This window comes from Microtus pennsylvanicus, chromosome 5 (assembly GCF_037038515.1).
Source record: "Microtus pennsylvanicus isolate mMicPen1 chromosome 5, mMicPen1.hap1, whole genome shotgun sequence".
NCBI lineage: Eukaryota > Metazoa > Chordata > Mammalia > Rodentia > Cricetidae > Microtus > Microtus pennsylvanicus.
Genome location: NC_134583.1, coordinates 82202003 through 82215887, shown reverse-complemented (window position 1 = coordinate 82215887; position 13885 = coordinate 82202003). Strand labels below are relative to the sequence as shown.

The 13885-nt window shown below is 55.2% G+C and overlaps 1 protein-coding gene across 1 annotated transcript; it reads right to left on the bottom strand.

The window, feature by feature from the left end:
* Positions 1–1603: 1603 nt before the first annotated feature.
* On the bottom strand, positions 1604–12533 carry B4galnt4 (beta-1,4-N-acetyl-galactosaminyltransferase 4). The gene is made up of 20 exons (XM_075972703.1): positions 12233–12533; positions 9692–9795; positions 9289–9384; positions 9098–9193; positions 8922–9012; positions 8746–8846; positions 8527–8594; positions 8248–8326; positions 6774–6840; positions 6536–6670; positions 6340–6449; positions 6160–6260; positions 5973–6073; positions 5013–5901; positions 3338–3621; positions 3060–3213; positions 2876–2948; positions 2629–2782; positions 2204–2330; positions 1604–2007 (listed from the first exon to the last, which is right to left on the bottom strand). The coding sequence occupies exons 1-20, from the start codon at positions 12381–12383 to the stop codon at positions 1884–1886; spliced, it is 3105 nt and encodes a 1034-aa protein (XP_075828818.1). The 5' UTR covers positions 12384–12533; the 3' UTR covers positions 1604–1883.
* Between the last annotated feature and the right edge of the window lie 1352 nt (positions 12534–13885).

Genomic DNA, 13885 nt, shown 5'->3' with positions numbered 1-13885 from the left:
CTCAGTGTAGCCTTGGCTGTCCAGGAACTTGCTGTGTAGACCAGGCTGGCCTTGAACTCAGAGATCTACCTGCCTCTGCCTCCTGAGTGCTGGGATTAAAGGTGTGTGCGACCCTGCCACAGGGCCAACAATGTTTCTTTTTTGGTATTCTCCACCCCACTTTGACACAGTCTTGCTAAATAGTCAATGTTGGCCTCAAACTTGAAACCTTCCTGCTTAGCCTCCTGAGTGATGGGGCTTGCCTGCATGCATCATCACACCGGGTTTGGTTTTTGTTGTGTTAATTTTAAAGGTTTTTATTTTTATTTATGCGAATGTGTGTATGCCATCTGTGTGCCGGTGTTCACAGAGACCAGAGGAGAACATTGGGTCCCCTGAATCTGAAAGTTACAGGCAATTGTGAACTGCCTGATATGAACGCCAGGTTCTAACTCAGGTTCTCTGGAAGAGCAGCGGTGCCTAAGTGCTTTCCAGCTCACATTTTGTGTGCATGTGCTCATGAGTGTGCATGTATTGTACCACGTGTGTGCAGGTCTGGTGTGTGTGGAGATCAGAAGAGGGTGTTGGATCCCTTGGAACTGAAGTCCTGGACGGTTGGGAGGCACCATGCAAGCTGGGAACTGAATTCTAGCTTCTGCAAGAGCAGATTTGCCGAGCCAGCTCTCCAGCAGAGCCCACGTCATACTTTTCCAAAAGAGGAGGTTCTTTTCTTTAACTTGCGGTATTTTTTTAATGTATTTGTGTGCGATGGCATGCTATGGAGCCCAGAGGACAACTTGTAGGAGGCTAGTTCTATTATGTGGTTCCTTGGGTCATCAGATTCAGCTGCTGATTCATCCTGCCAGCCCTGGTAGCATGCCGCCTTCTTCTTTATTTTCTGAGATAGGGTCTCATTATGTATTTGGGCCACAGAGATGTTACAGTCTTTCTCCCAAATGCTGGGATTAAAGGTGTATGCCACCATGTCTGGCTGTAGCACATTTTCTTTTAATTTTTTTTAAGGTTTAATACACACACACACACATGTACACACACATATATGATGAGTGTTTTGCCTACACATATGTGTGTGTCCCAGGTGACCTATCAATAGGGTGTTGGATCTTTGGGACCAGGGTTAAGTTTAATTGTGAGACACCATGTGGGTGCTGGAAACTAACCCCAAGTCCTTTGCAAGAGCAGCGAGTGCTCTTAGCCACTGAGCCATCTCTTCAGGCCCCAGGACACGTATTCTTAAATCCAATGCTTTTCTTGTAAAACATCTGTAAGAAGGGGCACTTCATTTGAACTAGACATAGAGAAGGCCACGTGGGTAACTGGGGGCTTTGGCGTGTCTGCTCTGGTTGTGTGGGTCCTCTCCTGTGGAGTGACAGATAAAGGTCATGCTAGAGACTTGGTGTCTCCGCATATGCTGGCTCAGCGACAGTTCCTGTGTGGGAAGGTCTCATGCAATGTCTGCTCTGAGCAGCCAGACTCCACAGAAACCAGGTGGAAACACAAAAGCTAAAGGCAGGAAGTGGGTGTGGGAGGGGAGGATGCATTGCCCACAGCAGCTCCGGTTACCAGGGCTCTGCCTCACAAGAGAAGAGTCACAGAGAACAAGTCAGAACTAAAAAAAATATTTCATTTCATTCTGAATAAAAAACAGAACAGACAGAACTCTTGTAAATTCTGAAAACAATGTCATTGCTACGGAAAATTTCACAGAAATCATCAGGGAGTATGGGGACCAAGGTACCAGCCCTGCCATGAAGGCTGCCTATCCAGAGTCACAGAGGAGGCGTTGAGGGGCCAGCACAGGTGGTGGCAGAGCCTGAATCAGGCACAGGGTGCAGAGTCTAGCTGCTGCCTCAGAGCCCAGTGACGCGAGGGCTGCCGGGTCTTCAGGATCGCTGCGTGCGGGCCCCTTTGCGGCTGCGTGTGGCCCACATGCCCCGCTTTGAATGGTAGTGGTGGTAGAAGTGCCGTAGTCGAAGCCTCTCCACCTCCAGCCCTGCCTGCAGGACCCTGGGATGGGTGGGTGGCAAAGTCAGAGCCCTGGTTCTCTGCTGGGGCTCAGGGCTGCCCTGAGACTGGAGAAGCCCGGAGGTGGGAAGGGTTCTTGGGAGTGGGGCAGGTGGAAGGGTTTTGTGATCCTGTCAGGGTCAGTTTAGCATTGGAGGAAGAGGAGAGGTCTCAGTGTGAGGTAGGGGAGGGCAGTCACCTGTCCAGAAGTTCCCAGTCCTCGCCTCCCCATTGGTCACGGAACTCCTCAGTGTTCATGCCTCCTACCCGGTCAAAGTCCGACTTAAAGATCCCGAAAAGGCCGAATCCGTTCACTTCCCAGTAACCTTGAGGTGGGGAGGGTGATCATCAGGCAGTGGTCCTTAACATTTTCTCCCGAGGAGGACTGAGGACCTCGGGAGGAATTCCAAGAAGCCTCCTCATTTTGGAGACTCTTAGAGGGGTTGGTATTTGATCATAACCCACAAACTCCTAAGTCCACAGAGGAAAGGGTCTTATGACCCTGCACTTCTGGGTCCTATGAGGTATTGCTAGGGTCCTAGGCTTACCCGGGAGGTTATGCTTGGATTTTTGCCCTGGTGGTTTTGAGAATCTGGAGTTCCTGGGCAACACGAAGGTCCTTACCGTGTGGGTCCCACGGTGAACTCCCACAGCCCAGACGCATGACCACAGGGGCGAAGGCCAGCTTGCCCTCCACACAGTGCTTGCGGATGCTGTCCAGGATGTTAGGTGGGAAGTGGATGTGCAGGTCACAGAGGAAAACGATGCTGCTGGGGTCCTGTAGGTTGGGAGGTCTGAGCCCTGCCCACCTCCCCAAGGTGTGCTCAGCACCCTCATTCCTCTCCCCTAAGCCCTTGACTGGCCCACAGACCTCCACTGCATCCACTCCAGTTTGCAAGCCTGCAGAGCGTTCAAAGTTTCCAGTTCGTCTCAGGTACTGGTACCTGGGGAAATGAAGGAATCACAGGAACCAAGGGTAGATGGTATCAGGACAACCCACCTCCCACAAGAGGAAAGATTTGACCTCACTAGGTGCTGGTGGTAACCGTCATTACCGAGGTAGCTTAGCTGCACGCAAGGCCTGCTCCACATCCATGTCTTCGCTCTCAAAGTCCACTAAGATGATATTGAAGTGCGAGTCCCCCGTATGCACATGCAGCGCGGTCATATCTGACAGGAACTGCACTACCCAGCGAGCCTGATTCTTTACTGAAAGAGGGGGGTGCCACTGAGCTAGCATGACTGGACAGCATGGTTTCCCATTTGGAAGATCCCCTTCAGTCACCCATGCCCATGGCGTTAGCCTCCCCCTCCCCGCTTGAAGCGCACATACCTGGCACAATGAAGTGAACCATGACATCCTGTCGCCAAGCCAGATGCAATGGCCGGCAGAGCTCTGGGCGACTGTCTGGTGGGATCGAGGCTGCAGGAGGGGGCTCAGGACTTTCTCCATCCTCGTCCCCAATGCGTGCTCCAGGCAATCGCAGGAAGACATATTCTGATAGGCGCTGGCGGCCACCTCCGCGCTCTTGCAATTCCAATTCCAGGAGGAAGCGGCTTCCTCGTGCGGAGTCACGGCGCTTCTCCACGTTCACGATGCGCAGAAGCGAGAAGCGCCTGCGGAGCAGGGCTGATTAGCCAAAGACCGTAATTCCACTTAAATCCCCCCACGTCCCACGCCCCCACTTCACCCCCAAGAACCACGCAACCACGCTCCTCGGACTAAATAGCACTTGTAACCCACTAGGTAGTTCCCAGACACAGGTTAACCTTCCCACACCTCACCGACACCCCGCCCCCGCCCCAGTCCCCAGCAGCAGGAAGGAGTAGGGAAGGGTACACTAGGACCGTGCTGTGAGCCCAGGATTGTCAGGTTCTCCCAGATGATTTACTATGCCTAAATTCTTTGCTGTTTCAATCCTCTTCTGCTGTAGGTAGCCTTCTACAGAGCCCCCAGGAGGAGGATGTCGGTCCTCCCTGGCCAGGCCCCACCTCCAGCAGGCCCCTCCATTTTGTCTCAGGCAATTATTCTCAGGCCTCAGGCTATTCATTCATTCTGCTTCCTATCTTCTGGCGACAGCCAGTGCTTCTACAGGAACCCATCAGCCAGCGTGACTTCAGATGGGCCCAGACTGCGTGTGACTCAACCGCACCCAAAACAGGAACCTCTGCCCCCACAACCAAACACGCTAGGTTATTCCTTGGGGCTACCACACCCTAGGACCCAGATGTGCAAAAGTGAGGTCATGCCTTGACCACTCAGGGTGGACAGTCTGTCCCCACAGGCTACTTTCGGGAAATCTGCCCTTTGAACCACCAATGGTGAGAGGGTCTTAGGCCACCTCCTCACCGCCCTACTTTAGGACTGTCACGCTCTTGTCCTCTGGAACAGCAGGACAACCCCTGCCCTGTTCAAAACTTCCTGGTGAGCCTGGCTCTTTCTAACCATCGGCTGGACACCTTGTCTTGATGACCCTGTATTCATCGAGGTCCACAGAAGGTTCTACCTTTCTTCTAGGCTGACACTGTACAGAACAGACTCTCATGAGAACTCCCTCAAAGAAAAATTATGGCCTTAAGCTCCCTCAAAACGGGGTAGAAACAACTTGGAATCCTAAGACCTATCAGGCCAAGGGGGATCAGTAACAGGGGTCCTGGGCTCTCCCCCTTGAGTTAGACATAGTCCCCTAGACCCTTCAAAACTCTACAAGGAGAGGTTTGGCGGTCCTGAGCTTGGCCCTTCAGTGTCTCTTGTCCCTGAAAAGGCTCTCTCACGGCCTGGCTAACCCTGGCAGTTCATCTTAGAGTTTCGGTCCAAGACGACGGACTTGGTGCTTGGCAGTAAAGGGATATGAAGCCAGTCTGGAGTGGGGCTCCAGAGAGCCCTTCAGCCTGGGTAAGACACTCATCACTGGAGAGGGAAACGGGGATCAGAGAGCCGCAGAGAGCCAAGAAAGGTCTGGGATTCCCGCAGGGAACACCACGCCCTCTCGCAACCTGCCCCGTACCCGCCATGGCGCGCATTGAGTCGCTCCATGTACTGAGCCACCACATCCACTGCCTCAGCCTCGGGAAGCTGCAGGTTCCCTGACACGTTGCAGCGCAGGTCGTTCCAGTCAGAGCGCAGCAGCTCGAAGTCCATGGCGCCCACACTGAATGTGCGCTGCCAGTCAATGGCATCCTCGCGCCAGCGACCCAGCGGCCGCCCAGCGGCCTGCTCCTCCTCTTCCTCACTGTCTTCTGATGTGGCCTCATCACCAGGGGCCCCATCATCCTCCCCTTCTTCACCCTCTCCAGGCAGCTGTGGCCTAGACACCTGAGACAAACTCATGAACGAGGTCACAGGCTGTGTTTCCACGGAGGAGTTCAAGTCCACTGTGGGCACCGTGAGTCCCTGTCCATGCACTTGACCCTCCTGGCCTCTCTGGGTGGTCTGTGCCCTGACTGGGGGCTTTACTTCTGTGACCTTGGAGCCACTGGTCCTATAGCCCTGGGTCCGAGGTGGGTGTGGGGGCACCCGCAGCTGCACTCGGGGCAGAGGCTTGGGGCGCAGGAAGACGCCAGGGAAGGGTGGCCAAGGTGAGTCTTTCAGTGCCTTCGGGGAAGACCGCTGTCCAGGCCGCACTCTGGTCACGTACACCTTTGAGGGAGACTTCTCCACAGTTCGGGGAGGTGGAGCTCTCCCTAAGAAGAGGGGCAGGGGGCGTGGGGCCCAATTCAGTGCCCGGGAGTGTCTGGGGGTCTGCTCATCCAGCGGACTGGTCGTAGGTGGGGTAGGGGTGGCTGTAGTCCCAGCGGAGGTCGTCGGGGTGGGTGTCTTGTGGCTCTGTCGTGGGGATGCATCAGTGGGCTCTAGACTGTCTAGCAGTCCCTGCTCGTCCTCATCATCCAGGAAGTCTGCAGAGAGTGTCTGGTAAGTGGAGAATCTGGCAGAAGGGCTGGGAGGGCAGCAGGAATGGGGCACTCACCATCGGGGTTGAGGAAGAGGAAGGCTCTACGCTGAACTTCTTCTTCCTCATCTTCCTCTCCTTCCTCCTTGTCCATCTTCATGTATTTATAGAACCCAAACCTGAGGGAGAAAGGGCATCAAAGACCTTCTTCATGGAGGCTCCTTCTCCTCACTTCTGATAGGACAATACCCCACCCCCAACCTACCTTTCCAGGTAGAGCGGGGACTCGCGGTAGAAACACTTGTTGTCTGTCTCCATGTGAGTGAGACGGGTGTGGTCGTTGGGATAGATGAAGGACAGGTACACCTACGAGCAGAACCAAGAGCTTAGGGGTAGGGCTTGGGGAAACTGTCGCTTTAGGAAGCCTCTCTCACTGGGTACTTACAAACTGTAGTCCTTGATATCGGGCTATGGGAAAATCCTTGAGGACGTAGGTAGGCGCATAGGCACAAGGCTCCAGTACATTCTCTAGGCTCAGAGGTTCCATCCGAGGAGCTATTTAAAAAAAGGGGGGGGGACATCACTTGGTGGCCTGGCCTCACCTCACTCCATCCTCACCCTCTCCTGGAGCCTCCTCTTACTGAGGAAGAAGGTGTCCCGGGGGTCTGGCTGCAGCATGTCGGCGCTGGGTTCCTTGTTTGGTGGGTATCCCCCTACATGGCTGGCTGGAGACTGAGGCACATGGGTCACGTGGTCCATCTTCAGCGATGACTCATCTGAGAGCAGAAGGACGTCTGGAGCTTCAGCCTACCCTTCACCATCCCCATGCTGAGCCCAGCAGAACCCAGCCATTCCCCTGAGGAAGGACCCAGCCCGCACCTGTGTACAGGGAAATGTGAGCCGAGCCAATGATCTCGAACTTCAGACCAGGCAGGAAAGCTCGCCACTGGGGGTGTGGGGATAGGAAAGAGGTTGGGTCGTGGTAGGTGGCCTTCCTTAGTTCAGGGGTGAGGGACTAGAGAGTGAAATCCTCAAAGGACGGAAGAAGCTTGGTGGGAGGGGCTTAAGGGAGAGGCACCTGACAGATGCCCCACAAAGTTGAAGGGTTCAAGGGGCAGATCCAGACCCCATCCAGCTTCATCCCTCCTTAACTTATGACCCCATTTTTCCTCTGGTTTTGCATGTTGCCTTCCTGAGGTCCCAGACCTAGGACCTGTCACCGGATGGGCTCCCCATGCCCCAGCTCCCCAGTCTCCTGGCAGCTGTGTTCTTTCCACCTCTGTTAACCTAGGGCTCCTGGGGGACTCACTCTGCACTTCTGTTGCTAGCTTGTCCTAAGGGTACCAAGACTTCTGCTTCCCTAGGACCATCAAAACCCAGTCTCCACTCTACTGAGTTGGGATGGCATGTAATATCCTGTGGCATGGAGGCTGAGAAAGAACCCCCATTCCTACTATAGTTCCTGTACCTCACCCTCCAGGCTCTTTTGTCCTGCTGCGGAACCCTTCTCCTACCTCCCAGCTCCCTGCCTTTCTTCCCTGTGATGGCTGATCCTGATTTTCAACCTGACAGCATCTAGAATCACTGGAGACACACCTCTGGGCATGTCTGTGAGGGACTGTCTAGGTGAGGTTAACTGGGGGGAAGACCTACCCTAAAATGTGGGCAGTACCACTCCATGGACTGTGGTCCAAAACTGAATAGAAAGGAGAAAGTGAGCTGAGCACCAGCATGAATCTCTCTGTTCCAGACTGCAGATGTGATGTCACCAGCTACCACAAGGTGCTTGCTGCCATGGCCCCTCTCCCATGATGGACTGAACCCTCAAACTGTGAGCCAGAACAAACTCTTCCTTAATCTGTTTCTCGTCAAGTACTTTGTTACAGTGATAGTCATAGCAATAAGAAGATAACAGCACACTTTCTGAGGCTCTATCTCTCAGCCTCCCCTTGTTCCAGAGGCCAGGGGGCTTCCTGGGATGCAAACCTCACTGCCCCGCTCCCAGACAGTCTGAGCAGCTCAGTACAGCATTGCGGGTCTAGCCTGATCTGGTTACCAGATTCTTGGCGTCTCAGAAGATGCTAGAAAATGGGGCCAGTTCTCCAGATATAGAATTTACACGTTGTGCTTCCTGCTGTACACTTTCTCCCCCACGTGTCAGCGCAGTCCCTCTAGTAGCCAGCAGGCACAACGTGCCCTCCTGACCTTGGCCCACACCCGGGAACAACTGCTAGGCTGGAAATCCCTTTGGGCTATGGACCAACCTACAGTGCCTGTCCAATAAGGACATGGGAAGTGGATGGGAGGAGAGCTATGGTCTTTGGAGCTCCTCCAGAGGGCAGGTCACACTCACACCCACTTCCACATGGTCTGAGCCCTTGTCATCTTGCTTGTGAAGCAGTTCAAAGTAGTATCTCCGGGAGGCCATGAGCCTGTGGACAAAAGGAGTCGGGGTTGTCTCCCACCAGACAGATTAAGAGCCTGGAGAGCGGGGAAAGAATCTCACATCCCTCTGGGATGGTCGGTCCCTCAGGAGGATGATACTTGTGTAAGACGGGCAAGGGCGATACCCAGCCTCCCTCACGTGCCAACACAAGCGCGCACATTTGATCATGCACCCTCAGCTACTCACCGTCGTGGCTTAGACACCTGGGAACTGAACTTGGTGAACTCTCCAGGCGCTGTCCACTCAGAGCCAGTCTAGGGGTGAAACAAGCAGGGCAGAGGAGGGATCACATTTTCCTTGTGGGCAGCTGAGACATTCGGTCTGTATTTTCAAGAGGTCGCAGGAGACCCGCTGAAGCTAGATGTGGTGCCGATAGAGGAGCTAGGGCAAGAGGGCAGAACCTACCTTGCCTACAAAGGCTACAAGCTGGGCAGCCGCTGGGCTCTCATCCAAGCTCAGCCAGAACTCAGAGTTGTCATCCGAAGCCACGGAGAACTGAATGTCTCCTAGTCGACGGGACAGAGGTTCAGGAAACGGGACTGTTCAAGACACCTTGTCCCTGGCATACCCCACCTACTCACCATCTCTGGCTGGGTGGATGAAGCCGAAAATCCGGAGTCCATAGTTCTTCCACTTAGGGGACACGGCTAACTTTGTCACAGTAGTGCGAGTCTGCCGGCAGTGCAACAACCATTGACTGGCTGTTCCCTGCACGCCGTGCCCACTGTGCCCACCCATCCTTCCCTGAGGTACTCACATGAGGAAACAGTGGGAAGTGCAGGTTCCTTCTCAAGTGGCCCACAGCACCCCCACACCAGTCCTCAAATACGTGCAGGTTCACCTGTCCCTTGAACTAGGGGCCAGAGGGGACTTTAGCTGTTATACAGCCTGCTTCACTCCCTTCCCAACCCAGCCCAGCCCAGCCCAGCCCAGCCCAATAGCGCTCACTTCTTCCCGCCATGGAGGTGTCTGGTGGGTGAGGTTCAGTGGTGGCGGCTTCCTAGCTCCTCCACGAAACAGCGTGTTTGGGACCCGCCCCTCAGGCTGCAGGAAAGGGTAGCCATGTCAGAGTTCTAAAGGCAGGAAGTAGCATTACTGCACAGTCCATCTAGGGACACACAGCAAAGCAGAACGTCATGGTCCCCCTTTTGCACATCACCTAAGTACTCTCCACAGACACCCTCAGCCAGTGTGCCCAGGCAGATAGGATGCATTGACAGGAGGCACAACACAAGCAGATCAGCCACCACTAACCAGGCACAGCATCCAGGCTGGGATGCTAACACTTACATACAACCCATCCAAAAGAGGAGTGGCCTCTTGTGCATAGCCTTTTCTGGCCACTGCTTACCACCTGCTCCTCTTCATGACTTTCACTGGAGTCCTCCGCCCTCTGCGTGGATGATACCGCTCGGACGCCCCTGCCGTCTGTCACCCCAGTCAGCTTCTCACCATCTGCAGACAGTATGGGAAGTGTGTCAGGTCCCAGACCCTAAGGTCAGCATCTTTATGGCTGGGGTCAGCTGGAGTGGTAGCGGCAGGAAGAATTGCTGAAGCTCCTGCACTCCTGCTCATTCAATCTGGGGCCCTTCCAGAACCCACCGTGGGTGGGCAGTGCAAAGAGTCCTTCACCAGTTCTTCTCTAGTCCCGGGACTATATACACACTCACCCCAATCTGGTGATCCTCCAAATGGCTTTGCCTTGGGAAGAACTGCAGATGGCCTAGCACCTTCGATGCCTTTCCCATGTGCTAGGGTAATTGCCTCCTGACTCTCCCCAGATCTATGTGAAGACACGTCCACAACTGCCCTTCCAGTTTGGGGAAGACCACCCCAGTACCTTGTTTTGTCCCACTTCCTGGACCTTCTCCCTAAGTGCATGCCCACTGCATTGGTGGGTGTCCACTCTTCTGGATTTGAGTCTTCAAAGGCAGGAGGATTCACTTTATCCCAGTCCTGTCCTTCCTAGTGCTCCAGGAATCCTTCCTGTTTCAAACCATGCTTTGCATCCACATTGGCGCCTCAGTGCAGATCTCAGAAGCCAGGCTCTTGTACAGGTACAGCTGATACCAAACGGGACTGAACTATCTCGAGGTGAGGGGCTGCCTGTGTGCTCTTCCCTTGAAATCTCTCAGGTACCTCTCGCTTGCTCACATTCTAGATCCTATCCTGACCAGCCAGGAAGTAAGCAACCAAGACTTGCATGGTCAAATTCCCAGAGCCTGGCCTGGATACCACAGCCCATCGAGCTAAGTGCAGGCTTCTGGAGTTCATTGGGGAACCCTGTAGTAGGGTCTCAGCCCAGGCTACCATCACTATCTTGCAGCAGCTAAGCCTCAGCACAGAGGGTGTGCGTCAGGCTTCTGCCCCAACCCCACTTGGAGAAATCTGGAAGCATAGGCTGCTGGACACCCACTGAATGCTGCCTGCACTGAAGACGGACTATGCCATCAGGAAAACCGTAAGCACACACAGCTTCTCACAAGCCTTGCAGTGCCTGGGATCCCAGGTGACCAGACAGAAGATGGGACTTCAGTCGAGAGTAAAGTATGTACGGCTGGGGCCCCTTCTGTGCGGCCCAGGCTGCTTCTAGCTGTGCCACTGGGCAGCACTCATCTCCAGGATCCAGAACAGATCCTACCCATCTAGGAGGAATCAAAGCCAGATGCCCTAATGATCCAACCTTCAGCGGTGGGGCTCCCTGTCTTCACCTCTTCCTGGTTGGTCTCAGTCATAATCAAATTGCTCAGTAAGTCAGCCAGGAGGAAGGGAGGCCTATGGCTGTTGAGAAACCCACAAGGGGAGCTGATGGGGGCTGGGTTTATTGGGTACTAGGTCAGCTCTGGGTCCAGACCTATTATCTCACAGCTGAGGCGAGGCTTCTCTTAGGGATAGAGTTGTGCCAAGATATCTTGAAGCTGTCACAGTTATAAGGTACATGGATTGGAATGTCCCACAGACTTTCTTTGGGGCTGGGATGGGTCTCAGGGCCTTGGCTCGGGATCTGGCGGAAGACGGATGGAAACAGGTGTCCAGGCACTTGAGGAGGCAGAGGGCCTTCTGCAGATAGGAGACAGGAGCAGGGGGAGTTTTCGGATCCATCAGGTGGGGTGGACCAGGATGTCATAAGTCAGTGTGCTGCTCTGATCTCTCAGACGGGAGATACTTGCTCCCTTCCTCAGCTCAACAGCCGCCTTCATAAGGGTCAGAGCCAGCCTGGCTGGGCTATATGCAGCTTGGATGGACTTCTCAGACCCAGCCCCTGGTCTTTTTCTACCTAGCTGTCATTGATACCCACCCTGCTCTGGAGCTTTTCCACCAAAGTTTGGGTCAATGGCCACCAACTCCATAGGTTCTCCCCTGCTTCTAGCCCACAAGGCTCGCCAGGCCCAAGCTGCTTTGTGCATCCCCTACCGACTCTTAAATGTGTAGACTACAAGCATTTACTCAAGTTAGCATTGGTCCCTAGCACACAGACGTCTCAGTCCAGTCACAGGTGTAGCTAGGGTTTCCAACTGTTTTGGTCACTCTAGGCAGCTGGATCCCTCAACGCCACCCTTAGCGCCCCCCTCCCCCAGTAGACAAGGAAACTGAGGCCCTGCTAAGTAGGCAACGGCCTGGCAGGCCTCTTGGCTAAGGGTACGGGTGCCTGCAAGAGCCCACCGTTAACTCTATCAACACTGGATCAAAGCCAGATTCCAGGGTCCGAAAAGGTTAGGGATGCGCCCCAAGTGGGTCCCCGGCGTTACTGCTGACGTCACTGGGAGTCCTGCCGAACAGAGCCACGACCCCTCCCCCAATATAGCGGAGCTGGGATGAGGAAGACAGCGGTGGGCTCTGGGCAGTCAGACCCCCGCGCCTTGGAGGCCCGGGCCCTCAAGCCCTCGCGTACCTCGCCCGTAGCCCAGCCGCTGGCGCAGCGCGCGACCCGGGTGCACCAGGCTCCGGTGCACGTACGTGAGCCACGCGGCGCAGGTGAGCAGCAGCAACAGCAGCAGCAGCTTCATCTGCTTGCGGACCTTCTTCACCGGGAACCACGGCATCGCGGTGCCACACTCAGGGGCGTCGCTGCGGCCCCCCGGCCCCGCCTGCACCGTCCCACATCCCCCGGCCCACCCTCCTGCGCTCAGCGCCTGCAGCCCCGCATGGCCCTTTGTCCGCTGCCGGGGCTACGGGATTTGGTCGCGACGCCCGGGCTGCTCGGGCCGCGGTCGGGGTGGGCGGTGGGAGCGGCTCCTCGAAGCGCTCCCCCGCCCGCCCCTCCCGGCTGCTCACGCTCCTCTGGCCGCCGCCGCGGGACCGAGCAGCATCCAAGCTGCGGTGCTACCCACCGTGAAACAGGACCGGCGGCCGCGTGGCCCGAGCCAATCGGCCGCGGCCAGCCCGTGCACAACCAATCCGTGATGCTCGGAGGCGGGGCGGCGCGTTAGGGTGTGCCGGTGGTCCTCACGACGCGCGCACTCACCTGGTCTGTGCCGGCCGCGCGCCCGGGGATGCGGGGGTTGCGGGGACCGAATTTGCGGTGAGGGAAACCAGGGACGTTCGGGAGAGGGATGTAAGAGGTCGTTGTCACGGTGAAGGCCATGGCTGGGGCGAGCGGTGCTGCGGGAAGCCGGCTGTGTGTCTGTGAAAACCTTAGGGATAAAGAGCACGCAGAGAAAGCTTGCAGACCAAAGAGGAGCTCAGCCTAGCTCTCAGTGGGACTTGAACCAGGCTGGGATGTTTAGCTGTGATGGAGGACAGGTGGGTGGAGGGTGGTTCTGTCGGGATTACTTCGGTTGTGCACTCCATTTGCTTTCTTGCTGGCGCATCTAAGCCCCTCCGACTACCACCGCTCTTCCACCTTGCCACCAGCCGGTTCTTCTTGGGGTTCCAGCCTATTAACCACAGTACTTCAGTTGGTGTAGCGGAAGCTGCAGAACTCGTAGGTTAGGAATGTGGACTGGAGATTTGAATAGTCTCCCCTCCTCCATGATGCCACGGCCTTAAGTGGAAAGATGCCATGGGAACGGGGTGGATCACTTAGAGACCTTCTCACTCTGGAGTGCTTGTGCCCCAGTGGAGATGACTGGGTACCTTCCTGTGTCTGTTCTAAGGGGTGACCTCCAGTTCAGCAAGCAGTGGAGCTACCCTAGACCGTGTGCATCACTGTCAACCCACTGGCCCTGTTCGGGAGGCTGCTTTGCTCCCCCCCTTCTTTCTTTTTATTTGTTTGTTTTTGTTTTGAGACAGGGTCTCACTCTGTGGCCTCTGCTGGCCTGGAGCTCTTAGGCACCTGCTTGCCTCTGTCTTCTGAGTGCTGGGATTAAAGGCATGTATCACCGCGACTGGCTTCCCTGTTTTCTCTTTTAACATTGCTCCATCATCACTGTGTATTCTTGGGACACAAAACCAAATTGGCCACATTTCTGTCCTTACAAAGTTTTTATTTTTGTTATTTCTTAAAAACTTTCTTCCAACCATCAGCTGCTGTTCTCATTAACTCGCCCCTTGTTCTGACTTGTTTCTGTTGCCTGCATGTGTGTATATCCTAAACATCGTCTCA

Excerpts from the sequence above, each read along its gene's own strand:
- B4galnt4 (XM_075972703.1), bottom strand. The coding sequence starts at position 12,383 with ATGCCGTGGTTCCCGGTGAAGAAGGTCCGCAAGCAGATGAAGCTGCTG. Across the intron at positions 9,385-9,691 it reads GTCATGAAGAGGAGCAGGTG|CCTGAGGGGCGGGTCCCAAA; the intron begins GTAAGCAGTGGC and ends CCTTTCCTGCAG. Across the intron at positions 9,194-9,288 it reads CACCTCCATGGCGGGAAGAA|TTCAAGGGACAGGTGAACCT; the intron begins GTGAGCGCTATT and ends TCTGGCCCCTAG.